Source organism: Chelonia mydas, chromosome 7, assembly GCF_015237465.2.
Source record: "Chelonia mydas isolate rCheMyd1 chromosome 7, rCheMyd1.pri.v2, whole genome shotgun sequence".
NCBI lineage: Eukaryota > Metazoa > Chordata > Testudines > Cheloniidae > Chelonia > Chelonia mydas.
In genome coordinates, this window is record NC_057853.1 from 8815835 (window position 1) to 8843809 (window position 27975).

The following is a 27975-nucleotide window of genomic DNA, read 5'->3' on the forward strand; positions in this document are numbered from 1 at the left end:
AGAGACTAACCAATTTATTTGAGCATAAGCTTTCGTGAGCTACAGCTCACTTAATCGGATGCTTATGCTCAAATAAATTTGTTAGTCTCTATAGTTCTAAGAATGACATACTATTCCAAGTAATTTACTCAAATGGCTAAAAATAGTTTTCTCTCTCTTTTGACTACAACTTATCAAAACTGGTAAAGATTTATGAAATTTTTCATCTAAGTCCCATATTTAAAAATATTTCAGCCAGATTTAATTTTAATGTTTAAAATGGTTGTAAATGCAACCATATTTTGCAAGACATGTTCATGTCAGTGTTTTCAGTGTGTATGGTCTTCAAGTTCTTTCTACTTAGAATCATAGAATATCAGGGCTGGAAGGGACCCTAGTCCAAACTCCTGCTCAAAGCTAGACCAATCCCCAACTAAATCATTCCAGCCAAGGCTTTGTCAAGCCTGACCTTGAAAACCTCTAAGGAAGGAGATTCCACCGCCTCCCTAGGTAACCCATTCCAGGGCTTCACCACCCTCCTAGTGAAATTTTTTTTCCTAACATCCAACCTAAACAATATATATCTTATACATCTCTAAAATCTGGGATGGGAGAAAATGTTTTAAGAAGAGAAAGGGAGGTATGTATCAAATAAAATAACAGATTTCAGATCCATTTGAGTTAATTTGTGCACAAATGACTCACTCTCTCTCTCTCACCTTTTGTACCCATTATAGTAACAGAAATAGCTCTTTTAATTGACAAAGTGATACCCCATCATCTTATGTTTTTACCTCTCTTACTTATGGTCACATATTTTCCTGAATTCCCATTGACATACTGCAGAACAAGTTATCTTTATATTTTTATTAATAAATACCTTGAGAGCATCAATGATAACCAAACATAACTCACCAATCCTGAACATCAGTGGACTTTTGACTGAACTATTGTGCATAGTAACCGCTAATCCACTGCAAATATAAACATGAAAAATACTTTGTTTTCATGCACAGATGTTCATTTAATTTAATTACATTGTCTTTCCATATTTTGTAAACAAATTGAATTAACTCTCTGCAATACTTAATATCCGTTTAGCAGGTCAATAAAAATGAGTATTAAATAAAGGAGGAAACATACAATGCTTATTTTACTCTACTGCCCATAGGTTTTAATATAAGATTCAGCAAATGTATATGGGTTCTAAAATTTAATTTAAAATCATCATGGTTCTCCTTAAAGGATATTCTTTTGTAGATGTGGGTGTTCAAACGCAAGCAGAGAACAACTCCTTTGACCACCATAAAATGTCCAAGTGTAGGAAGGAGTGTTGGCATTATTTTAACAATATCAACACATAAACCGAAAAAAATCATCACTGTACATCAAGTTCTGTACATTAAGGAGTATTTATACAAATACCATCCACCAAATATTGGCTTCTAAGGACAGTTCTAAAATAAGAGTGATTCACCTGGGATAATCTAACTTCCAGCAAGGCTAGTACTTAAAAGAGACATTTTAGGTTACTCTGAACATCCACATAGAGCACAACATGTTTTACATGGTGTGCAGAATTCTCTCACTGTATGTGCAGATTAATGAGGCTTAAATTAAGTAGTAAAATGAAGCTTGAACAGCATAGTCTGTGGTGTAGTTACATCAGCAACTGCAAGTTCCTGACCATCCACGAGCCCCAGCTCTGAAATAGGAAAAAAAAAGTTGTATGCAATAGATCTATGCTTAATAAAAAACAAACAAACTGAGTTACAGTTCTACAAAGGCTTAAACAAAACTATCAGAATTCAGTTATATGTAATTCATTAGCTATAATAACCTCAGTGTTAATTCAACCAAAAAGATGACTAGCAGAAGATATTTGTCAAGAACAAAGAAAAAAGTAGGTTTCACAGCATCCTTTGCTGACTCAAATATTTTTTCTAATGACATCTGCCCAAATAATGAATGCTATTAAAGGAGTTAGTGTTCATCCCCAAAGTAATTTTAAGGACAAGCCTGACTGTATGAAAAGGGGTTAACCATATTCTACTGCAGGAATTAGTGAGTGAGGAGGTGGGTTATTACCCTCTTATAGGTTTATAGTGAATTAGAAGAGAACAGAAAATGAATAGCAGCAGAACAGGAAGAGGGGAGGGGATGTAAGGAGAGGGTAATCGAGAAAAATTCTCTACTCCCTCCGTCTTCTGCAATTTGGTTTTTCTTTCTATGGAAGCAGACAGCTAACTGCATCGAAAATCCTGTTCTGTGGTAGGTAATCCCTACAGTTCCTCCTTCAAAAAAATCCCAATTTAACCATTAGGGGAGAGGAATGGGGAATAATAATCCCAGATAAAAAAATCAAATCCATTAGTTTTATGACAATCCAGCAATCTGCATATTTGCACATATCTTAAAATGACTTCGTCAGATACAAACCTAGCTCTCTAAAATTAGTCACATACTAATTTTATTTAATTTATATATAATTTTAAAGATTTGTTGCTTAAAGTGCTATTATTGCAAAACATGCAATATGTTATACAGAGGCATTAAACAAAACAGCACTAAAACTCGTGAGTCATCATATCTCTGATGTATATGTATGTCTTGATGTTCTGTGTGACTCAATTAGGCAATACCTTTCAGTGTCTTAGAAAGATTTGGCCTTGTTCGTTCTTCAATTGAAGCTACCGTCTGTAAAATAAATAAATAAATAAATAAATAAAACTTTTTTTTTTTTAATTAAATCAAGCCAAACTTAAATGAAAATGAGTTAACTAAGCAAAAGCAAGCAGATACTGATCACCTGTAAATAGAGTGTTTTATTCCCTCCATACACAGTTGCTGTGATTGCTGGAGATTTCATTTGCCTGTATGAAAAACATGAAAGTAAAATATGAGAGCTTTCAGAATAAAATGCAGTTTGAAAAAATCTAATTTTAACATGCTGCAAACTTCAAATTTCTAAAAACTAAATCAAAGAAATCAGAATAGTTGCACACTTACAACGAAGCATTATTTGTCAAATAATCCAAGACCTCCTGCAGTTTAGCTGATGGCGGAAACTCTATATTTTGAGGGAGTTGGCTGCAGGCAGGACAATTCTCCTACCAAAAAAAAAAAAAGTGTAGTAATCAAGATTATACTAATAGACTTTTTCAAATATGCTTATATCAGTATCAGTAATTATTCAAAATGTAGATCTTCGCTATTACAATTATTTGCAAAATTTATAAATGCGTGGATCTAGCAAAATTAATACTTCTGTGAAGATTAAGTACCAAATCCAATACTCTGTGAAGTCAATGGGAACCTTTTCATCAACTTCAAAGGGCTTTGAATCAGGTTGTTAGTCACTAACATACAACAATCTATATAAAAAGGTGCAGTCAATCTGTATTTTGTTTGGTTTAAAGTTTAGGGTTAATCCTGTATGTTACTGAATTAACTATGTTGTCCTAACCTCTTAATGCCAACAGTTGCTGGTGTGTCCTTAAGGCTATGTACTTTGTTCTGTGAATTATGATTCTTGATGTCAGAGGGTTAATATTTCCTTGATCCTGCTTTCCAGGCTCAGCTACTGTTTTCCTCCAGCTATATTAGCAAAAGCAATTGCCAGAATTAGGGATTTAGTCACCTGGCTCACTTTTCTAGACAGGGATTGCTACTTTAAACACTGGATGCAGCAACAATGCCAACACAAATAGCTGGTGGAGAATCCTTCCTGCATGTGGAACTTCTTCCCCCAGTCATTGAGAAATTTTGGTTCAACAGATATAAATATTTCTTAAATAAGGCATCGGTATTTTGTATTTATTTTATGATGGTTATTGGTAATTGGATGTGATAGTTGGGGTAGGCCTGGGATCCACCTATCAAATACTCCTCTTTCTAATGCAGTTGTTGCTGGACTGCTTGGTCCCGGCAGAGTAACACTGCTGATCACTGAGGATCTGGAGAAGCAATGGAAAGATTTCTTCCCATAGTAACAGCACAGTGCCCAGGGTTGTCTAGTACCTAGCTGACTAGTTGCCATATCCCAGATATCTGATGTACCCCCAGATCAGCAACAACTGACCTTAATTTACTCCCCTTGAAAGCTGAATAGTCTCCCTGCTCTCTATGAATCTAGCACATCACTACCTACTAGGCCAACCCTCCCCCCAAAAATATCCTGTACACTCATCAGGCTACTACTCCATGGGAAAGAAGTTAGACGTATTGTTACTTCTATTTCTAAATATTTGGGAGATATTTAGATACTACAGTGGTGGGGAACAGACACTGAATTTTAAGTTCAGCAAGTAAGTAAGCAGCTGCAATTGCAACAGGTGCTATAAAAATCAGGAAACAACCCAGCCAGCCCAAGAGGTTCTTCTGTAATAGTACTAACCTTTCTTTCAGCTTCAAATGTATATGTGTATAATCCATCTACATCATTGAACACCAAATAGTTATTAAGAGGAATGTATGCACTGCAATGAGAAATGTGTTAGTGTTTATACAAGTAAGTTTGTTAAAAATATTTATATTAAAAAAACAAATAAATTACCTTGTGGCTATTTTAAAAACTTCAGTGGCACATACAGCTGGAAAAGGAAACAAACAGTTGCTTTGTTCTCAATCTCAAAATATATCCAAACACACAATCAAAATGCCTACAGATCGAAAGGTTTCTCAGAGATTTAGCTGGCAGTACTATACACTAATATGTGGTGGACTTAGTACTCATCTGAGACCGTCTTGGAGATCTACACTGTACTTTTTATCTTTACATTTTTGAGGTGGCAGTGCAACCTCCAAAACTTTTGCTTACTCTCAAGTCACAAAGTACTCAGAATTATGCAAGATCATGTGTAGCAGCCATGTAGAGAAAATGGTATAAAAAAAGGAAAAATTAGCTAACTAGAAAACCCCTACGTGACCCACTCTCACCCTCCAGTCTTCAACTGCGGCCTCATGAAAAAGCTCGTTACCCCTAATAGAAGGGGCAAAGTGAGGGAAACTTGTACTCAAATGCCTGGGAACCTTCTAATGAAAGCCAAAGCTTTTCCTTTCAGCATTACTGTACCTGCAATGACGGCATTTGTAGAAGCTACAGCTGGAATGATCCGCTTAACAACCCCTGCAAAGACAAAACATACAGCATTAAGCCTTTTCCAAAATAGTTTCCCAATATAAAGGGTTATGTTACCCAAAATTTGTGGTTGTTTTGACTGCAGCACATTATATGCTAAGTCACTTTACACCTTTTCCTATAGCGCCCATCACTGTAGTATCTAAACGCTGTTGAAGTACCTTGATATTTTTCTTGGTATTTATTGTGGCCATTTGCAAGAGGTTACTGTCCACACACACTCACCGAAATGCCAACTACTGCACTCTCTTACCTTGAGTAAGTCTGTATGTAACACCCTTAATACTGAATTGAGATGCTCTTTCTAAAGACTGTTGGTAAATCCATTGTATATGATCAGGGTCATCTCCATCCAAAGGAACACTCTCTACAGGAAAATTAAAGATATACAGACAAATTTATCTAAATTCATAATGGCTGTTCATCAACATTACTTTTTTTGTCTACAAATTCTAAGTTTGTTTTAATCCACTAGTCTTGGTGAGAATTAGCACGGTTTTGGAGGTGGTGTTGGCAAAACAATTTAGTTATTAAAACTAATTTCCATATATTTTATGAGCCCTGATGCATAATTTATAAAATGTGCAAGGTCATGACATGGATGGCCATGACAGGGTGCATAGGGGAGTCATGGGCAGGGAACTACATTGTGGGGTGGGGGAAGAATAGAACAGGGAGGGCTGGAGTGAACAGTAAGGGGAAAAAACCTATGTGGGAAGGTGGATTTGGTCTGGGGAGGATAAAGAATCCATTTACTGGCCTGGAGAGAAATCTCTCCAATTCAGTCCATTCTATATGGCCAATTCCCCCCAGGGGAATTGCCAGGAGACCGTATCTTGAGCGGGGTAGAGGTGGGGGCATCCCTCCAAAGCTAACAAGTTCTGGAGAGTTTAATATTTGAGATTTGCTCAATGCCTTTTTAAACCTCTAAAGGAAACTCCCAGGATTAAAACATTATTAAGCTAGAAATATCTACCATTTAGCTTAAAAGAGAAAAGGTATGATAATCAGTCTATTAACAAACATCGGGTAGTTGCATTAGATTGCTTCTCAGTGATGGGCATTACATGAAGATAAGATTGTCTGAGTTTTGTTTATTCTGTGGATAGTGGCCAGGGGGCAGAGTTAATGTGAACTAACCTTAAGTGTGCATTTTCATACTCCCCAATATTAATTTTTAAGTGTAACTTTAACTTTAAATGTACAGTTTTGTTGCTGGAGGGAAAAAAAAACCCTGCATGTTCTCAAGAGTTGAGACCATATAATATTTTTAAGGTCAATGTGAAGATTAGTAGACGAAATATTAGAACTACTTTTTTTATTAAATAATTACATGGACTTTGCAAGATTTGCATCTCTCTTCAAACCCCCTGAAAGTCTCAATACTTCCCCCCTCCCCACAAGAAGCATGCAAATATAAGCAATCATAATCAAACGCAGCAGCAAATTTATAGGTACACACAGGGGAAATAAAAGTTCGACAAAAATATTTAAGCTTTCAAGGGTTTATTATGAATGGCAAATTAATGCCAGTTTTAAAAATGAGATACTTTGACAGTGATATAGTATTAAACACAAAGAATCTAAATAACCGTTCAAAGTCAGTAAACCACTGTCACAGACTAAATTTACTATTACTGTAATAAGCAGTGAAAACCATAAGCTACCATAACGTGAATTAATTCTGTATCAATTATTCAGCATAATAAAGGGGCATTTCTCAATGGAACCATTCACATGACGAATTCAGTCTGAAATTATACATCTGTGTATTTACATTAGTAACAGACAGTTTCATTATTGGCTTCTAACAATCACGTCTGTTCTTCTTTCTGCTGATGGATTAGTAAAAAAGAGAATAAGCAACATGTGATGAACAAGAGATCAATAACTGTTTATTCAACATGATCAGTCTATTGTTTTCTTTCTAAGGCAGTTGTAAAATATTTGCTTCAGGCTGAAAACTGACACGTAGGATTTTAATCCAAGAGTGAAGTTTGGCCAGTGGTTGTTGGTAAGATAAAGTGCAAAATTAAAACAAACTGTTTACTGAATCAAAGTATGATTTTACACCTCTTACTTTGCTGTAAGTTTTTTGATTATTTAATAGTCACATTAGTTCATTGATTTAAAAAATAAAATAAAATGCAGTGTACTGATTACCTCCAAAAGGATGTTCCTTGGGCCACTGCAATATCCTGACATATTCAATACAATGTTCTGGCAGCCTGGGCATAGATGCAATAGTACACATGGGAAAATTGATCTGATGAAGAAAGATCATAAAATGATTTAACATATATTCTGTGCGGGAGAGGAGAGGAAGGAGAAGGGATAAGTGGCAGAAACGGAACACACAGGGGAAAAAAAAATCAATGCTTTTAGTTACCTGAGGTGGATAAAGTTCAAGTGTGCATTCAATACAAGCTGTCATTCCAGGAATAATCACACGAGCGTTTCCTTTAAAACCTTCTGTTCCTCCATCTATCAAAGGTATGATGGAACTTGGATCTAGCATGCCATCTTCATAGTTTAAAAATGACATCTGTTAAAATTACAAGTTTGCACAAGTTGCATAAAAAATTATACCAGATCCAAAAAGTTCCTTCTAAATCATCTATTACTTAAAGATATAACACAACATGACATGCTAAGAAATATTCAGTATTGTAATAATAATAATAATCTATACATCCTCCCACTTTTATATTTGTTATTAGATACCTAAGACTTAAACCTCAAATTCATTTCTCATGGAATGTTGTTCCTACAGTCAAGTAGAACAGCAATGTTATTAAACCTGCAGAAATAATAATAAAAAAAAAAAAGGCACCCACCATTGTATCTGACCAAAATACAAACTAGCCTGTTATTTAGGCTTAGATATAAATATTTCATAGCATGTAACTGTATACTGTACAGACATCAATGGAATATGCAGACCAAGATTCCTTCCTTATAAGTCCCATAAACTGTAGTATGCCTAAATACTTAGCACTTTACATCTGCAAAGCGCAATACAAACATCAGCCAGCCCAACCTCCCAAAACATATGTGGAGGTAGGTACATAATTTATCACCCTATTGTACAGATGAGGAAACAGACATAGAAAGCTTATGTATGGTAGGTAACTGAGCCATTTCAAGGTTAAACATAACAGCTAAACATTTCTAGTATTGTTTGTTTCTGAGAGAGTTCAGTGTGTGTTCACAACTGAATCTGCTTTGATAAAGTAGGTATAGTCTGCCCACACACTGAATTTCCTCCGTTACTGTCAAGATCCGTAGAATCACAGGCCTTTTTAAGCAAGTGGTGTTTAACAAAGAAAAGGGCTACAACTATGAACACAAACAGGCTTTCACTTACAACAGTTCCAGTTTTGTCACCTTTGTTTACAAGGAACCACACTCTGCTTAAAAGTCTATATTGCAGACATCTAGAAGAACACACTGCAAATCCACATAATGCAATTTTATCAATTGACTAGCTGTTGTTACGCTCCCTATTTTCAAACTCCCCACTAGCCAAACATCCCTCAACAGTACAATGTCCAGCATCTATTCAAGGATCCTGCTGAAGCCGTGAAATACATGCAAGGATCACATATATAACCTCGGTATCCTCTCAGACAACATGGACATTTTCTGGAGGGGTATTTGTAATGCTATATTACATTCTGCTCCTGGAAAAATCAGTTTCAGACATTTGAGCAAGAATCCTTGGCTTTCTCAGGACGTTGCATCCACATTCATGCCTAGCTCAGGTGGCTGCCATTTTTTATTGACTGAGAAATATTTTTGGACCATGACATGTCCAATCACTTGTGAAACAGGGTTGTGCAAAAAACCAGCGATGAGGAACAGTGGCTAGAACATCTCTAATGAAGGAGACTGTCTGTGTGTGTCTCTCTCTCTCTCTCTCTCTCTCACAGGAGCTCACACCAACACACAAGTTCCAATCCACTCAAAGAGAAATCCACTTTCCTTGTGAAAGTTGGCAACTGTGGGCAACCACTGCTCACTGAGACACATGTGGGATTTGGAAAGTCCATAAAAGGGGGCCTTTGTGCTGGAGGTGTGTATCACAAAAGATAAGTTTTACTGGGGAATGTGATCAACATAAAATGTCCCCAAAATTAAATTTCTTGAGATAGCTTTCCACTAACTGCATTAGAGCTATAGATGGCACCATTCTGTGTCCACTCAAGCAATATAAGAGGATTTTGAGTGAAAAAAGCTACTGACCTCATGGTAACACAAGCCCTGGTGGATCATAAAAACATACTGTTCAGCGTTAGGCTGGCCTGACAAAGTACATGATTGAGCTAATTTTCAAGAATTCTAGACTGCTCTGGAACATACAAAAATGCAGTCTCTTCGCCCTACGCCATAGACAAAAATGGTGTCTGCCCCAATTGTGATCCCGGGGGAGAGCGTGGCTAGCTTATGAAAGCTTACCTTGATTACTACATAGTGACAGGTGTTACTTCAACTACTTGGTTCAGCAAAGCCAGAATGGCTGCAGCCTTACAGCAAGATGGAGACACCTCCTGAAGAGACATTACACTTCTACTGAATAGGTCATTTGCTCACTTATTTTGCATTTATGAAAGCAAACAGGAAATGTTCACTAGTGAGTGGACAGAGCAGGCAGATACAGATTTGGCATTTCACCAGCCAGACCCAGATGCTTTGGTTAAGGATATCACAAAGCTGCCAGTAAGCAACATGCTAATATTAAGGATGCCCTCTGCTAGTATTCTGCAAGTGAAGCAAATGGGAATGACAATGCTGATAATTATAATCACAGTCAATTTACTTCTTACACTAGTAACAGTTAAACAATGCTTTTCGATGGTGAGCTTGAGAGGGGATATAACTCCACTAAATCACTTGTACATGAAACAAAATCTCACAATATATATTTTAAAACAAATTTTATTCAACTATAAAAAACTGAACATGTGCAAGGGCAAAAACAACCACCATGTGTTTGCACAATGCCCAAAGTCAGAGATCAAAATAACAAATAAGGGGTGGGAAGAAGAAAGTGGGCAGGTAGTAGAACTACAGATGGTGATGCTGGAAATTGGCTGAGGTCTAGGCTGTCTCTGCTGTCCTGTTGGAAGGCAAGCCAGGAAGTGAGAAACTGAGAGTAGGTATTCCAGGGCAGCGGGAACACTCATGAAGCATCACTGCTAGAGGGGTATCTGCTGGAACAAGCCTGGTGGTAGACACGGTCGGGCTGAGAATGTCAGGCATTCGTTTTTTAAAAAGGCTCGCCCTATTCCCCATCATCTGCTGCATTGCCATGGAATGTTGCTCTATTTCCAGCCAGTTTATTTCCTTTTCATGTTCCATATAGTTTTGCAGTCTCTGATCCTTCTCCTCCTACACTGTCAGATTTCCACACTCTAAGCTGTTCTCAATAAACAGCTAAATTTGTCAAGCTCACTTCTTCTGCCATCTCCCCTTCTTGGGCTCCAGCAATCAGGCTCCCTCTGTAACTCAGGGAAGCTATCAATCTTTGATCTCTTATAACGGTTGTTGAGCTGATCTTAACATTACACTCCTTTGTTCTTGCTAACGTATGCTGTCTCCTCCACTTTCTAATAGCAACTTTTGAAAAAGAAATGAAAAGCAGAAGGGTTAACAGGGATATTTAATTTCTCTTAATCTGTCTCACTGGCAGCTGCCCACCACTAAAATAGGGAGAACTAAAATTTGAAGTAAGTGTCCTTTTTTCAAGAATAGAGGTAACTTTTGCCACTTCTGAGAGGAGAATAAGGGGGTGTTCAATTTAGCATGGGGTCTTACACACATTTACTGTTAAATCCACTGGTGAACACTGTGGTTCTGTATATCCTGAAATTAAAGTTCCTAGGTTACCTCAATAAAATGTGGATTAGTTTTTCAAGTTGATTATCAGTGCCAAGACCCTGGTTTAGGGAGGAGTCATGAAAGGCCAGTTTGCTAACAATCTCATTGCTGAGCTACAGGAGCGAACAACCGAGTATTTCACTACTCTAACACCCAGAGATTGGAGAAAGACTGTAGCTAAAACAAACAGTTATCAGCATTAGTTACATAATCTGGTCCTATTGGACAGAGATTGGACTGATCCACTCAGGTCATGATGTCTACTAACTACAAGATAGAGTAAGTGGATTTGGCTTTAATACCATCAATGGGTGTTTGAAACTTTCACTTTTTAATATCTTTTTCATGCTATTTTAGTGCTATTATATGGGACACAGTACTCAAGGGGAAGCATGGGATCACTGGAACGTCTATGCAGTATGACAACATAAGGTGGAGTTGTTGTAGCCATGTTGGTCCCAGAATATTAGAGAGACAATGTAGGTGCGGTAATATCTTATTAAACCAAATACTTGGTCCAATAAAAGTTATTACCTCAACAAACTTGTCTCTCTACCAGCAGAAAGAGCAAAAAGAGGGTTCTGGCAAAGGCAGGATCTCGCTACAAGAATGATGGTGGGGCGAGGGAACTGTGAAGGGCAGCATGCGCCATCATATTTTGGGGGGAGGAAGGGAAGAAAAATATCAGTCTTTTGGCCAAACAGCACTCATAGGAGGGGCTCAATACTATTCTCACTTGCTCCCCATGGATGTGGAAAGAGTGAAGACTTCCAGCCTTAATGGCCGCAGCATCCATTCACACAACAACAGCGATGAATCACTAACATATGAACCTCATTTCTCTCAACTCAAGCATACAGTTGTTATAAACAAACACTACACCTTAGCTCGACAGTCTGCTCCTTCCTCTATTCCAACGCTTAGCTGGGATCTACAACAGCAGATCCATAAAGTCCAGGTTCATGACCTGCTAGTCCAATTTCCGCTTATCAATTCACTTCTGCTGCCCCACCAGATGCTGCTCCATTGTCCAATGACATGGGAGGCTCAGTGAATGCCTTGGGCCCAAGACTATGTTTTAACATGTTGTAGACAGGGAAAGGTTTGCCTTCCTTCGAGAGACATTCGTGTGTTGTTCTGGATCCAAATGAACCACACTTTCACACTCTTAATTTTATCCCAAAGTACTGCTTTGCATTATGCCTTATGATAAGCTTGACCAGATGCTATGACATGTGGCATAAACAAAAGTGCCCTGGAATGAGAATCAGCTCAGAATGGATCCCCTCATCACTCCAGATATTGAGAGCAGCCCTAACACATTTGGCTCAGACCAGCAAGCCGCACAATCATAGGGCAACTGTTGCTGAAGGAATTTCCAAACCAAATGCAGAAGATAGCTAGTTCAAGAACATAGTGATTGCACAGAAGTGAATGATTACAAGGTACGTGTTTTGTTATGGCAGGTGAATGTAGAGCATTATATACAGGTATAAAACTTCATGTAGGATTGCCATGGTATGCACTCAGCATGGGACACAAATGCCAAGGAGCCCTGGTCTAGAGAGATCACTGAAGGATGAGCAAGAGCACTGTGGAATTGTGTTGGGAGGACTGATAAACTAGTGCAGCTGTAAACATCTCAGGTTTACACAGGTAATGAAATGGTGCTGTTAAAGGCTCATATAATATACTGGAGATGGTGCTATTAGACTCATACAGGATAGCTTGCTAAATTCTATGGGGTGTGGCTGCAGACACACTGTTATGTATATGCCAAGTGCCATAATTTGTTCTGAGGTCTGGAGAGGTTAAGTGAGTTATCAAAATGTTACACATCAAGTCAGTGGTAGAGGCAGGACTGAAATTTAGGCAACCTTGGTTCCCAGTCCCATGCTCAAGTCCACTAGACCTTGCTGCCTCAAAGGCATTATCTTAACTCAAGGAAGTCCCATACTAACAAAGAATTAGCTTTTGGGGACCAAATCCTGCTTGCTGTACACAACTTCTGTGATTACTCATGTTTACAAAGAGCAGGATGTGCCTTTAATATATTATTTTTACCTGGTACCACTAGAAAGCCATTGAAAAAAATCACAGTTGTTTCACTCATGTACTATTAAGTGCATAGTCCCCGAAATAAAGTGTCAGAAGGTTTTTGGTGGTTTTTTTTAAAGAATTTAAGAATAAAATCCAAAGTAATACAAGATAAATACAAAAAACTCACAGGAGCAAGAAAATTCAAAGAAACAGAGGCATCTCTATCTTTAATTCATCCCACTGAGGCAATGAATAAACACCAACACCAAGGAATAAAGTGGTGAGTAGTAATGGAAAAACAGTTTAACCTGAATTCCCTTATTTATATTAGTTTAAAATTAGATCCTGCTTTTACTTATTTGTTTTGAAGTAAATATAATGATCACTGAAGGTGTTGGATTGACAGCCCAGAAGACAGAATTGTTTATTCACAGAGCACAATAGCACAGGCAGCAGCAAGGAAAACTTCTCCATGCTGCCAGTCACTGTATCTCAACGCTGGCCTTGATGGACCAGTTCTAGGTGTGAAAAGAGAGAGCTAAGTCTCTATGCTCATTTAACCCTTGGCCCTTCAGAATGCAAAAAAAGGACCAAACTAGTGCCAATTACACTTGTAGATTTTGTGATGCAGATAGCTGTCCAGCAGAAACTGGAACTCATGACATGTAAGACACTCGAGAAAAAAGGATGAGCTGGTTTTAGTGGCATTAAAATCCATTCATAGTTTACATGTAAACTGACATTTTTCACAAAATGTAATAGAATGGTATACATTTCATCATGATCCACAAGGAGTTAGAGGTTTAACATCTTACATCAAAATAAAAATATACTCAAATATGAAATATAACGGAAAATGTACGTCTTTACCATTATTTTAACCAGTTTCACAATTCTATTTTAACACCATTTGTTCCATACTACTGCTATATGTTGCATAAAGCTGTTTAAATTTCACTATCTATACTCAAATGATAATGATTAACTTTAGAAAGATTAAAATAACGTCTTTACCAGCATGCCATTTATCCATCTTCTTGCAATTATAGAGTCCAGACCACATACAATAATATGAAATTCTAGAAGAAAAAAATGTTATTTAAAATTTCAATGTGTTTTCCTTTAAATAATCAATATATTTTATTCACACAACAGGAATGAAGTTAATTTAACTGTGCTATGTAGTTTATAAGAAAGTTTCACTTTAAAAGTTCTGGCTTTTAGTGAATAGTATTTTCTGCTCACTTGAAAGAAACAATAAAAAGTGAACACAACTGACTCAACCAAAAAATGGCAACCATCGACAACTACAGTGCTTTCCCAAAGCACAAGTGGAGAATTTGTATATTTGCAAGTGCTACTTACGTCGATAGAAAGTTTCATCCATATCCTGAATTTTTTTAAAATGTCTGAATGTATATGCAGTAAAGGAATATTATGGTAATTAGAACTTTTATAGTATTATAACCAAATCTAGATTGACAAATACAAAATCAGTAAATCAAAAGACCCAATGATGTATCAATATCATTTTATATAGCACTCTATTAATATTTATATTAAAGTAGTGATCAGAAGCCTCACAATTCCTGGAAATTTTTTGGACTGAAGTTAGGACTATGAAATCGTCGGCTATGAAGACAACAATAGTAGCCCCTCTGGAGAGTGCTGTCTAGTCCCTTCACCCTCATATTACTCTGAAGGTGATGAGGAGCATGATCTGAGCTTAAGTGCGTAGAAGAGCTGTGAAAGAAAGGGAACCTGGAGCAGACCTCAGACAGCAGTGAAGTTGAATTGGGAGTCCCCTAACCCCAGGATCAGTCCTACCACAGTAAGGGATACATGCAAAGGGTAGCAGGGGAGAATTCCCTGTTGAAAACCAAACAAGAAGATAAAAAGAGGAGGAGACAAGAGTCTGTACGAGACAAATCAGACTGGTGAATAAAAGGGTGGCACAAAGAGACAGGCTGGACACCAGAGATGACATCACTTTAGGTCCAAGAGTAAATGCTGGTGCAGTGCTGGTCACAGTGCCAAGAGCAGCCATAGTCTAAAAAGGTCCACAGCAACACAGAAAAGCCTTAACTAACTTAATAACAATAAAACTATAATAATAAATAAAAACATTAAGCTTTCCAAAAAGGGGGCCAGTGGGAATAACAATGGATTCTGCCAAGTTTCAACTTGCTGCATATTAAGATCAGAAGAAACTGAGTTGTGGGTAGAGGTGTGTCCCTTTACGCATCCTGACCAGAATGCAGAAGGATATAACTACAGAAGGTGTAACCACAACACATATGGCTATCTATCTATAAATAACTGGTGGGCCCAGGAGGTTCCATGTTGGCCATGCTCCTTTTACATTTTTCAAACATATTTCATTCTAGTTGATGAAGACATTTATATTTATCACAGATTCTTACTACATACTGTAAGGAATAACACAATACATACACCAAAAACTACTTCTATGCCCATGTACACTTCTGCTGTTCTACAAGATAATGCCACAGTGGGAAAGAACTTAAGCCATCAGTCCAATTAGTAAGTTATTTTTTGAATGAAAAGAAGTGAAGTTAGAGTCTTTAAAATTAAAAAGCCTGACCACGTACAGCAATCTTAAAAACACAATTAACTTCAATGGCTATTACTTCTCTGAAAGGATACGGTACAACAGCACAATTAGGAATTCGGTTGTTTAGAAATTCTGCTGCAACCTCTGCTTTAGGTCGTCCAACATCTTTGGGTCTGAAAAAAAAAAAAGTGCTTTTAAAATTCTGATTCTAATAGCAATCATTAACCTTTGAGAATTCACGTCTTACAAATGATTTACACACGATGAAATATTACTGTGGGAGAATCTAGTAACAGATACTATTAAGGAGTATTCCTGTCATTTGTTAAATGGTTTTTACTTATAACCTTCAGATATAAGACTAAACACATTTAAAGATCTTCACAACAGCTGCTGATACAAAATATTTGAAAAACTGGTGGATATTTTATTTTATTAGGAAGGAAAGTGATATTTGTGAAGCTAATACTTTAATATGTATAAATTCTTCTATAGTATTACTTATTCCATTATCTTAAGTATCAATCAATTCACTGATGTCTATGTATTACTTGTTAACAGCTTTATTCTGTTTAATTAAAAAAGAAAGGCACCATACTTGTACCCAATAGAAAACTCCTTTTTGTATGCTGTTTAACAATACATAATTTGATTTCAATTTAAAGTTTAAGAAGGTATTAAACCAGAAGTCTGGGGTCAAAGTCTACTCTCAATTCGTCATATGCAACTCCCACCAAGAGCAACTGAGGACAGAACTAATAAAATGTATTTCCCTCCCATGACTGGGGTCTTAATGGGCAACTTCACCTCGAATGGTCCCTTGAAGTGTTCACTACTTATGCAAAACAATCTGTTCCACCTTGTATTTAGCTGTGGCAGTCTGAGTACATTTCCCAGACCTGAAGAAGTCATCTGTGTAAGCTTGAAAGCTCGTGTCTCTCACCAATAGAATATGTTACCTCACCTACCTGGGCTCTCTAGAACAGACAGAACACATGAGGATAGATCTTCGTTCTGAGATATTTAGAAAAGCTAACTTGACTTGTTACATTTAATTTGATGTAGACATTGATCAAGACTACAACTAACAATATTTCAATTAGAACTTTGTTCAGCAAATTGTACAGTTAATTTGAGAAGCTCACTGCAAGTCTCTAGGCACTATACGCATTAACATTTTCTATATTTTCTACCATGCCAGCTTTGACCACAATTGATTAGATTTTATTTTATTTTTTTAATCTTGGAAAGCCACCAGATTTCCTCATAGAAATTAGAGACGGAAGACTTTCCTACCTAGATGCTCTAGTCTCTCCCTCAACCAATTCAAGACTGTTTTCTACAGGACATGCTCTAATAATTTACTTTTATGTATAGAGGATGTTTGGAAGTGTGCTGTCAAGAAAATCCCAACAATTACTTTTATACTTTCTAAAATAGTATTCAACATTTATCCATGCCTGCAATAAGGTATTTAAGAAAGCATTCAAAGTTGGGAATAGGCAAGATTAAGATGCTTGCTATAGAGGCTAATATTTACAATAATTATCATCTTGCATATATTAACCAACATCTTTTAAGAGATGAGGGACTCTACTCTCCACTCACTGTCTTGCATCTTATTTTGCCATTGAAACCTGTGAAAATTGAGTTCAACCTGGCTGTAAAACGCTACCAAATCAGAACAGTAAGAATTTCAGATTCACTTTGCATAGGTGCAAGACACTACAAAAGGTGCAAGGCAGTACAGAATCAGGCCTCTGGTTTAGTTAAGAATAAGCATTCCCTTGATATGAAAAGCTAGTTAGCAATGTTGATGACATTCTACTGGACTAAACAGATTCACAATCTAAACATATGCCTTTTGCTTTCAAATCTAAGAATATTTAAATGTTGAAAATATTACTTACCGAAACAAAAATTGCCTATTCAGATTAGAAACATCTATCGTATCCATGTCAATAACATGGATTTGTCTAAAACCAGACAATGCCTGTGGAAATAAAGTGAAGCTTATAAGAGGAAGTGAGATCTTTATAGCTCTTCAATAAAACATTCCAAGTGCTAAATGGTTCATAAAAAGCCAGCATCTGAAGGAATCTATAAATGTGTTCAACTGCATACACAGATTGGCAAATGGACATAAACAACATGCAACCGGTTGACTTTTTTTCCCTGCAATAAACATTCTAGTGTTAGACTAAACTAAAAAAAAGTGCATGTCGCAGATGTAGCCGGTGTATTCTGTAGTACTAAGGCTACGTCTACACTAGCACTTTTGTCAGTCTGGCGTGTGAAAAAACACCCCCCCTGACCAATATAAGTTTTACTGACAGAAGTGCCAACATAGGTACCACCACTCGTTGGGGGTGGTTTAACGATGCTGACAGGAGAGCTGTCTCCCATCGGCATAGAGCAGCTACATGGGAGACCTTACAGTGGCTCAGCTGCAGCGGTACAACTGTGCCACTGTAAGGTCTTTACTGTAGACATAGCCTAACACTTCATGCTTTAGGGACAGTTCTTGGTTTTGCAAGAATATGATGAGAAAGTGTCGGAAATATTAGTATTGTAATGCTTATGTGATAAGTGACTGGACATTATAATGCATATTACATACATTTTATGTAAGTAATAAATTTGACTTTATGTGCAGTCATTTTCTGGTTAAAATACTTATTACAAAAGCTGATATTTGGAAAAACTGGGTTAAATACATTAGAAATGGTCAAACTATGTTTAGAATTTAGGACACTTAAGATGAAGGAGACATTCACACTTAGGTGGTGTTGTTTTGTTTTAGCCCATCTTATTGCAGTACAAGGAAGATGATAATATGCTGATTTACAGTATGAATGGTACCTGCACAACAACAGGGGATAGAATTTTTTTAAATAAGGTCAGACTTTGCAAAAGAGTAAACTCCGCAGAACTATCTTAATCTACTTATCCCTCGCCTACATGGTTCAGAAACGTTCAGGCAGAAAGTTAACTCCAATGCAATTTTAAATACCTTTAACAACCATTTCTGAGTTAAGATAAATGCAGATTGGGACTTTCCATATCTGTGCTCAAATCACAGCTGACAATAACCATGAAGAACTTATAGTCAATACTGAAGTACAACCAGAAGTGCAAAATCACCTCATTATTTGACACAACTCAGCAGGCTTAATCTCTCTGCCACTGATGATCTGCCCAATCCTGTTGCTAGTCCAGCCCATCCTCAGTAATGACAAATGGTATTACAGCACAATAATGTCTACAAAATTATTGTGGGGCTGATCCAATAGTTTAATGATAGTGCCCTGACACTATCACACAGAAGACTTGTCTGAATTGCAGTAAAAAGAATTGAAATGCTATGGAGACAAGCACACTGCCTCAGAGGAAGAAAACGCCTTGTGTTACTGGACAGCAACCCTCCTGCCATAATTATGGGTTTCAAGAAGATTTCAGTTCTGTCCCATAAACCAGCAAGGATACTGGGCTGCAACATGGCTTCTCAAAAATAAGCAACCATCAAGCAGAATAGGTAAAATCTGAAGAATCTGATGAAGAACCTTGTCCTCCAATTTCTTATAGAAATAATATTCAATATTCTCACACATATGAAACATTTATTATTTGACATCCAAAAATGAACACCAAGAAGCCATATTATATGTATTAACTCAAATAATACTGTATTCAAAGCACTAATTAAACAGAAATCAAAATCTATTTTTTTTTTTTTTTTTTTTTTTTTTTTTTTTTAAGTAAAAGCATGTGTTCTGAGGCAGCAATAGCTAGTGAGAATTTAACAGTGGGTATCTGAGTGCTGCATGTTCATCTTGTTTCACTGGATGATGCTCAGTTGTCATTTTAAGTTCATCCAAAAGTCGAAAGAAAATTAAGTTAGATTTTAAATTGAACCATCAATATTTAACATACTTAAACAGTGTTCTGTATCAGCTGACTATTTCACTTGCTACCATGAATTTGATCTGAGATTAACTTGAAACTACAGCACTTCTTCTGATCCCTGAAAGAGGCTTTTCAGAGCAAAGAAACTGGCAGGACAACACTTAAGCGACCATCTTGCAAACATTTGCACACAAGAATAAGATGACAGAGCAAAAAAACAGTCAAAGTGAATGAATAATCTCCTGAGGAAAGGAGTAGAATTCCAAGAAACAAAGAGGAAAATCAAAGTAATTACCAGATTTTTCAGGAGTTCACATCCTAATCCTCCTGCTCCAATAACTAGAACTTTACATGTGTTTAACAAAAAGTCGAGAGGCTGTAAAGAATTAAAAAGGATATTAATATTTTGAATAGGAGAAAACTAAGATTTCCCCATTGCATCACAAAACATATGATTAACTTACAACTTCTAAGCGCCTATAATACTTTTCTTTGATCTTGGACTTTAACAGTTGTTTGGTCCACACAATTCTTATACCTTGACTAACTTTAGTAAAAGATGTCTGCTGATTTCAATATTTCCTTCATTTTTCCTATTTTATTTTGCTTGTGAAATAAGCAATGTGCCCGCCATCTTCCCTGTCAGACACAAAATAATTAATTTGAAGATATTACAGTTCCTTTCTCCCGCTGAAAAGGTTTGCTGCCACACAATACAAAATGAAAGTAAACCCAGAGACAGAAAATATTGTTGGCCTAAAGGGTAGTGAAATACTTGCAGCATTGGGTAATTGCTCTCTGTGGACTATTCCACCAGATATTTATCTTGAACTGGAAACTGATGGAACAGTACACTAATGATAAAAAGGAATAAAACAAATATTCTTGATAACAAACAAGAATAAACTGTGAAATGCACTGAAAAAAGGAGAGAGAAAAACAAAAATAAATGAAAAACAGAAAACCTCTTAAAAAGAACACCTCGAGAAAAGTTTTTGTTTTGCTTTTTAACATAAAGCAAGAGTGCATTAAAAATAGGGACGACAAAAGCACAGGCTGACAATCCAGAATAAGATGGAAAGTAGGAAAAGGAAGAAAAGCGTTAAGAGATAAGAATTTTTATAAAGTGAAAAATCAATGTAGGAAAAACAATGAGAAACGATCAGGTGAAAAGGAACTAGGAAACTGTTTATAAAGAAAAAGTGGGAGCAATACAGAAAGGAGGAAACAAAAATTAGTGGGGAAAAAAGCAAAATAAATCAGAAGTACTCACTTATTTTGCTATTTACTTTTTAATTTTTTGTAATTGCCAAGGCTAGCTTATACATATCAGAATTGATATGAGTGTGACACATGGACTCATATCAGCAGTTCAAATAGTTATCCCACCTTCATTTATTGAGTTTTGCTCATTCCCATTAAAAATCTCCTCCCTTCCCAATACAGTAGAACCTCAGGAATTACAAACACCAGAGTTATGAACTGACCAGTCAACCACACATCTCATTTGGTACTCAATCAGGCAGCAGCAGAGACAACAACAACAAAAACAAAAAAACCCACAAATACAGTACAGTACTGTGTTAAACATAAACTACTAAAAAAATAAAGGGAAACTTTAAAAAAAGATTTGACAAGGTAATGAAACTGTTTCTGTGCTTGTTTCATTTAAATTAAGATGGCTAAAAGCAGCCTTTTTCTTCTGTATTTTAAAGTTTCAAAGCTGTATTAAGTCAACGTTCAGCTGTAAACTTTTGAAAGAACCAGAACGTTTTGTTCAGAGTTACGAACAACCTTCATTCCCGAGGTGTTTGTAACTCTGAGGTTCAACTGTACTGTGACTACTTATGATTAGCTTAATTCCTTGTTTATCTGGGAGATAATTTCTTACTGCACCCAAAATTACTTAAAACCAGTAGAAAGTTACTATTTTCCAGTTCGTACTTCAGGAAATAACCCACATGCACTGTACAATTTATGCATATATTACTGAGAAAGCTTGTAGCTGACAAAGAAGTGTGAAAATGTAGTAGTCTGTTTACAACACTGTACTTTATTCTAAAATCATACAATTCAATTGATTCACTTTAAACACACACATGCATTTTTAGTTATCGTGCATTGCTGGATGGTACACCAATAAATGTGTGTTCACATTAGTTTGCAACACAACACTACAAACATTTTTATTTAAAATAAACGTTTCTCACTTGAGTGCCTGGCTCGAAATCAGGGTGTGTGAATGGTCCAGATCGCTCGAGGAACTTCTTTACATGGTTCCAGCGACCTTCCCAGTCTCCAGTGTCCCCACACCCACCATCAACAGCCATTCTGCACAGAACATAGTAAATTCAGCTGCAAAAATCAGTAAAGAAAATGCCATACCTCTACAGCTTGTTTTCCATCAGTTGTGCTAAAAGAAAACCAAACTATGGTCTAATCCTGAAAACATGTCCACATCTGTTAACTTTACTCCAGTTCTGGTTAAGCACATGTGTAAAGGTTTGCAGGACTGTGGCAGCTACAGAGTATTTTTGAAACTACAGAGTAATACTATTAACTACACACCAAAGTCAAAGACAAATATACACTTGAAAATAATCTGGCTAATTACCTATAATCAGCTAAAGGTGATCTGGAAAGAAAAAGTGAGTGCGCTCTTGTGGTTGTTGTTTGTTTCTGATGTACAAAGAATGCCTGAAGGAGTTTTTTCTCAGCTCTTTTCCTTAGAACTATCAGGAATGTCAATGTATTCTTGTATTTCTTTTCTTTGTTGGACTGCTTAGGTGAGTCAGATTAGCATATTAGGTGCTCTCAGCACTTAGCAGGGGTGGAGTGTTAACAGTTTCCCTTCCATGCATTTTAAAAAGGCATTAACAAAAATGCCAACTGTCTGAATAAAAGTAATTTCTTCTCAATTAACGAGGTGCCACTTTCATTGTACCTATTTGCCAGTTAAGCATAGAGTATTCCAGGGCAGACAATATAAAATTATTTGTATTGTTAATTTTCTTTAAAATTTTAAGGAATTCTTTTACATCATAAAGCAAAAAGAGGCCATAACACATTTTTCCTCCCTTTACAGGTCACTTTTAGTAGTTCATAATTAAATTAATTTTAATTTTATATCTCAAAATATCTTTTTGGAATACTTCAGAACTGGCTTACTCACTTCAATATTGCTTTTAATTTAAGATCACTCATCTCTTTTAAATTAATCTATACACAGAACAAATAATCTTTCCCTGAAAGAGCATGTCCCATTTAAAAATTTAGTTCAACTCAGCCTCTATAACTACTGTTCAGTGTTAGGAAGAGCTGCGTAAATTAAAAAATAGTTTTCCAGTCTTGAGCATGCACACCCAACTTTGACATATGCAAGATATGTAGTTTGTTTTCTACTACAGATGTTCTTTATATTTCTCATGCAATATAAGATTAATTCAGTAATTGCTAGGAATTTATTTGTCTCCCTCCTCCTCACTTGTCAAAAAACAGGGAACACCAGCTATAGTGGCAAGACACTGCATACCCTTTTTTCAAAATTCAAAACATGGACAATAGGGTTAACTCCATTATAATTTTATTTGATGCATTTTTTTAAAATAAGCTATAACACTGCAAAAGACTTTCTATAATTTGGGAACAAAAACTTGTAGTAAATAAAGTGTTAAAAAAACCCACCCTCAAACTGGATTTGTCTGAATATTTCACAAGCTGTCAATATTTTGACTATTTTTAGACAGTGGGCTGAAATCATCCCGGGGAGGTAACTATCAATTCTATGGAGTTACACCAGTTACTAATTTATGAAGGGCTTAATAACAAGTGCTACAGCACAAAAATCTCTTTTGTAATTGAAACTTGCTTCACTTTCTTCTGCAATATGTACAATTCACACTCCCCTCTCTGACTCTTGGATCTATGGATCCTCCTGTTGTACATTGGTTCTTAGCATGCATGGCTACTAAAGAAATGCAAATCTCATAGATGTTTTTAACTTACTTTATTTGCACCACAAACATTAATCTGCACCCTGTGTACTGTAATTTAAAAGTTCTGCTGTAAATAAGTGTAGAGCCGTGCTTGGTGGTGTTAAGAACTGATTTCTGTGCTTTTTACATAGAATCTAAATGTATCCTTTATCCAACTGTACTTTTTTCTTTTGGGGGGGGGGGGGGGAGAGAAAAGAACTATATTGTTCTTAATTTACAGTTAACTGTAAGCAGTAAGATTTGGTTTTGAGTTAGACACTTTGGAGACCTGACAAATATGTTGTTTGAAGTGAGGTGTTTTTTATTCATTTTTAAAGTCTTCATTTTTGCAGCACGATGGCATTAGCAATTCTCTGTGTAATTACATTTTGATTAAGGATCTTAGAATGTATTTCAATGAACTGTTTCAATTTCTCATTTTTAATTTTCAATGTCATTTTAACTGTCACTGTATCACAGTCCTTATGATGTCCCAGGTCCCACTCTTTCCTTCTCCCTCCCAGTTCCCAAAGCTCCATGCTTTTGAGGGGCCCTGTCATCAGCATGCACCCAGTATGCCCAAGAACCTCTGTGACCCCATCCCAAACATACACATGCAATGCCTGTGAGCCTACCTCCCAGGCTAAGTAGCTACATCTGTTCTGTGATCTTTAGGGAGAGGGTTGCAAGCAGAGGGAAGGATACAGCTTGAGGGTTCCCACATGTTACTTCTTGGGGAGTGAGGGGAGGTGCACAGAGTCTGGGGTTTTAATAAGCCAAGGCAGCTCTTCTGTAGCCTGGATCTTTAATTCTCAGCAGCCAAAACAGCCACCACCTCAGGCCTCTGCCCAGCAGCACTGCCTCTCCCAGCACTGCCAGGCCATACTCATGCCAAGCTTCCAGCACCCCAAGCACCAGCCCCCTCTCCGCAGGAGATTCCTCTTCTCCAGTCCATTGCCCAAGCCCCTTAGCACCCAGGAGCCCACACTAACCCATCCCATAGCAACTTCCTCCAGTCCCATAGCTCCACCTCCTGCCAGCCTGCCTCGCACTGCCCCATCCCACAGCAGCTTCCTCCCACCCCATAGCTCCACTTCCTCCGACCCCACCCCATCCCAATCCACAGAAGCTAACTTGTGCCTGCAGCCCCCTCAACCCTAGCTCACTACACCAGGCCCAGCAGGCTCCCAAAGCCCCAGTATCCAACTCCCGACACCCGCCCCCCCACACAATAATCCACCTGCTAGTAACTGTCCCTCTCCTCCCCCCTCAGGCCCCACACTAACCCCCCCACCAGCTCCACCCTACCTGACCTCGCACTAACCCCCCCGCAGCAACGTCCTCCGGCCCCCCTTTCCCCAGCCTCGCACTAGCCACCCGCCGGCAGCCGCCTCGCCGGCCCCGCACTAGCCCCCTCCCAGGCAGGCCTGACGCTACCCCAGCAGCCCGGCCCTACACTGCCCGCCCCGCCGAGGCCCCACCACCGCACTAGACCCCGCAGCCCGGCCCCACACTAACCCATCCGCCAGCAGCTCCTCTATCCTCCTTCTTTTCTTCTCCCTAAAAGAGAGAGAATAAAAGAAGGGTCAGTCTCGCGCTACCGAGCCCGGGGGGAGGGAGCCCGGGGCCCACCGAGCCCCGAGGGGAGGGGGGAACCACACACACAGCTACTTACGGCTCCTCGCCATCCGCCATATTTCCCTCTGCTTCCCACAATGCCCCGCTGCCAAACCGCCGCAGCCCTTCGGGCCGAGCCGGCCAACCGCAGCGCAGCGCCGCGCCTCTATGGGCGCAGCTCAGCTAGAGCGCCAAGACGGGGGGAACGGCCATAGAGAGCAGCTGGGAGGAGAGAGCGCCCCACCCGGCGTGCTCCGGCGAGGCGACCTGGTTCCTTGGTGGGAGGGAGGGAGGGAGGCCGCGCGCATGACACGTGCTTCCAATAGAGGAGTAGTGTAGAACTAATCTCCATAGCAATAATGTAGGGAATGGACCCCCTCTAAGGCAGTGCTTCTCAAGCTATCTGATGCGGGGGACCGGCAATTTTTTTTCCCAGTGTGCGCTCAGACCGGCAGCCGATGGCTCGCGGACCGGCACCGGTCCGCAGACCACCTCTTTGAGTAGCACTGCTCTAAGGGAATCCACAACCTTAATCTGCCCCGATAGAACTCATCCCTCTAGCCACAGTGCAGGGTATAGTCCCCTATAGGTCACCACAGAGCCAGCATCCCGGGCAAAAGCCCACAGCACACCTCGCTTTATTGCCAAACTGTAGGGCACAGGTCTCCAAAAAACATCCCTCCTTGCCCAAACGAAGGGTATAAGCCTCTGCAGAGTTCACTCCATAATACAAGGTGTAAGCCCGATAGAATTCCCCTTCACACATAGGTAGGTCTCTGATCTGATTTCCTAAAGCCACTATTTATGCCCATAATGCATAGGAGGCCCTGTCACTCAGCCTTACGTCAATAATGCAGTGTATAAGAGTCTATAACTCACTCCTACAGTCACAACAATGGAGAGCATAGGCTGATGAAAGCTGGAGTTTTCTCTGAAATTCATATGTACCGTTTCTATACAGGCTTGAGGGATCACCGTCAAGCTCTGAGAGATTTACAATCTGTGTTCACTGCACTTTGAACTCCTACAGCCTCATGGAGTAAGAAACCAGATTTCAAAACGGCCTCTTGCCTATTTATTGCAGAGCAATAATCATACAGCCATCTGGCCAGCACATCTTATTTATGTATTTTATATGTTTTTTTGTTTTAGTTTTTTTTCTTTTCTTTTTTTTATTAGGGGAAGTGTGAAGGTGGTACCAATTATAGAAAAACTGAGGAATCCAGGATGGTTTGGGCATGTGAAAAGAAGACTGGAAGAATATATGGGAAACGGTATTAATTTAGAAGTGGGAAAGTAAGAGAAGTGTTGGAAAAGAACTAGATGGATGGATCTGATTAGCTGTGGAGTTTATGAAGCACTGCTTCAAGACAGACTGGAATGAAGAAGGACTTGAAGAGCCAACCCCATATAGATGGGACTAAGGCTAGAAGAAGAAGAAGAAGAAATGTATGTTTTATCTTATCAGTGTTATCTGTAATTGGCCTTCTGCCTGAACAGAGGCTGGTACGGACAATCTCATAAACACTAATGGATTGAGTAATAACAAACATGAGTAGTCCCATTGTATCCAAAGGAGCTGCTCATGTGTGTCAAATTACTTACTCCTATTAGTTTTTGTGATATTGATGCCTAGGTGGTATAGGGAGGTTTCTGTGAGGTTAAATGGAGTGGGGAATGATAGGATGTTTTTGCAGTTCACCTCCCTCCATTAGAATTTAGGGTGATGGAGAGAAGTTTTCCATTCTTTTCATCCCAAAGCAAAAAGCAGAGGGAATGATATGGTCCAAAGACTGCAAACACAACATATGTGGAAAGTAATCTCAAAGACTACTGAGCGACATTGCACAAACCCCTTTGACAACTACATCCTGCCAGGTAGAAGCACACACAGATCATTAATATATTTAAAATAAGAATTAGTGAACACCCTCTACACAATGTAGGCATCATTTTTGTTGAAACCAGGGCTAAAGTGAGGCCTGATCCAACTCCCCTTAAAGTCAATGGAAGTGGGATTAGGCTCAAAAAGAACAAGATAACTCTAAGGTACCCTTCCCCATTCAAAATGATTAATCTGTATTTCTTGCTGAAATTTCCCTGAGTATTACATTGATTGACTGCTGCTCCGCATTTTGTGTAGCTACTTACACTACTATTCTGATTTAATACATGGATTTTGCACTCATTTTGCAATGGGGTAAATGACATAGCAACAGTGGGTTGTGCCCTTAGTGCACGCTTTATTATTTCTCCTAACAAGATTAGATGGAATCGGCCTTTGCTGATGTACTGATGGCTGGAACTAGCCATCATCATTACTTGAGTCACATTGACTTCAAACACATTTCTGCAACACAAATAGTTTAGAATTCATGAAGTGATTTCCATTAAAATAGTATGTTAATTTCAATGTTGATGGTTACAGTTTATTGAACAAAGGGAACAAGCACGTGGCAGTGGCCTGTATGTGCTATAAAACATCAAATGCACTGGTGTAAAATATTTTATGAAACATCATAAGCATTTCACATCTTACATTAATTTGATTCCACATTTGCTTTATATGTATTTATCTGATCCTTTTGTAAAAATTTCGTGTCAATTTAATATATATATATATATATAAACTAATGCTCCTCCCTCCCCATTTTCAGTAAGTACAATAATGTACACAATAAGCCCTAGACTCGTAATCATCTGACCTGATGGTAGATTTCTCCTGGGTTTGACCAGCAGTAAAAAGGCCTGCAACAATGCTCCAATAGGCTCATTCATGTCATTTTATTTAATTACTGAGCGTCTCTGCCCGTGACGAGATTGGCCCAGCTGCTACGATCTCATCCACCGAACGGCAGGCCCAT

The 27975-nt window shown here is 38.2% G+C and overlaps 1 protein-coding gene across 6 annotated transcripts; it reads right to left on the bottom strand.

Annotated features, from left to right (window-relative positions):
• Positions 1-831: 831 nt before the first annotated feature.
• UBA3 (ubiquitin like modifier activating enzyme 3) lies at positions 832-27961 on the bottom strand. 6 transcript variants are annotated; one of them, XM_007061468.4, is made up of 18 exons: positions 25170-25373; positions 25013-25054; positions 21731-21851; positions 19816-19896; positions 17525-17607; positions 15707-15787; positions 14405-14448; positions 14054-14118; positions 7509-7664; positions 7283-7385; positions 5373-5486; positions 5054-5107; positions 4535-4571; positions 4376-4457; positions 2989-3089; positions 2789-2852; positions 2622-2676; positions 832-1684 (listed from the first exon to the last, which is right to left on the bottom strand). In XM_007061468.4, exons 1-18 carry the CDS (start codon positions 25187-25189, stop codon positions 1596-1598), a joined length of 1392 nt encoding a protein of 463 aa, XP_007061530.2. In that variant the 5' UTR covers positions 25190-25373; the 3' UTR covers positions 832-1595. The 6 variants fall into 6 exon arrangements, with proteins under 6 accessions (XP_007061530.2, XP_037761869.1, XP_007061532.2 ...); XM_037905941.2 differs by lacking the exons at positions 25013-25054; positions 25170-25373 and adding an exon at positions 27817-27961; XM_007061470.4 differs by lacking the exon at positions 25013-25054 and having other exon boundaries at positions 25170-25322.
• Positions 27962-27975: the final 14 nt, after the last annotated feature.

Coding starts and splice junctions, on each gene's coding strand:
- UBA3 (XM_007061468.4), bottom strand. CDS start 25,189: ATGGCGGATGGCGAGGAGCC. Junction 19,897..21,730: donor ATTTCGAGCCAGGCACTCAA/GTGAGAAACGTT, acceptor AATTCTTTACAG/CCTCTCGACTTTTTGTTAAA. Junction 5,108..5,372: donor TACATACAGACTTACTCAAG/GTAAGAGAGTGC, acceptor TTGTCTTTGCAG/GGGTTGTTAAGCGGATCATT.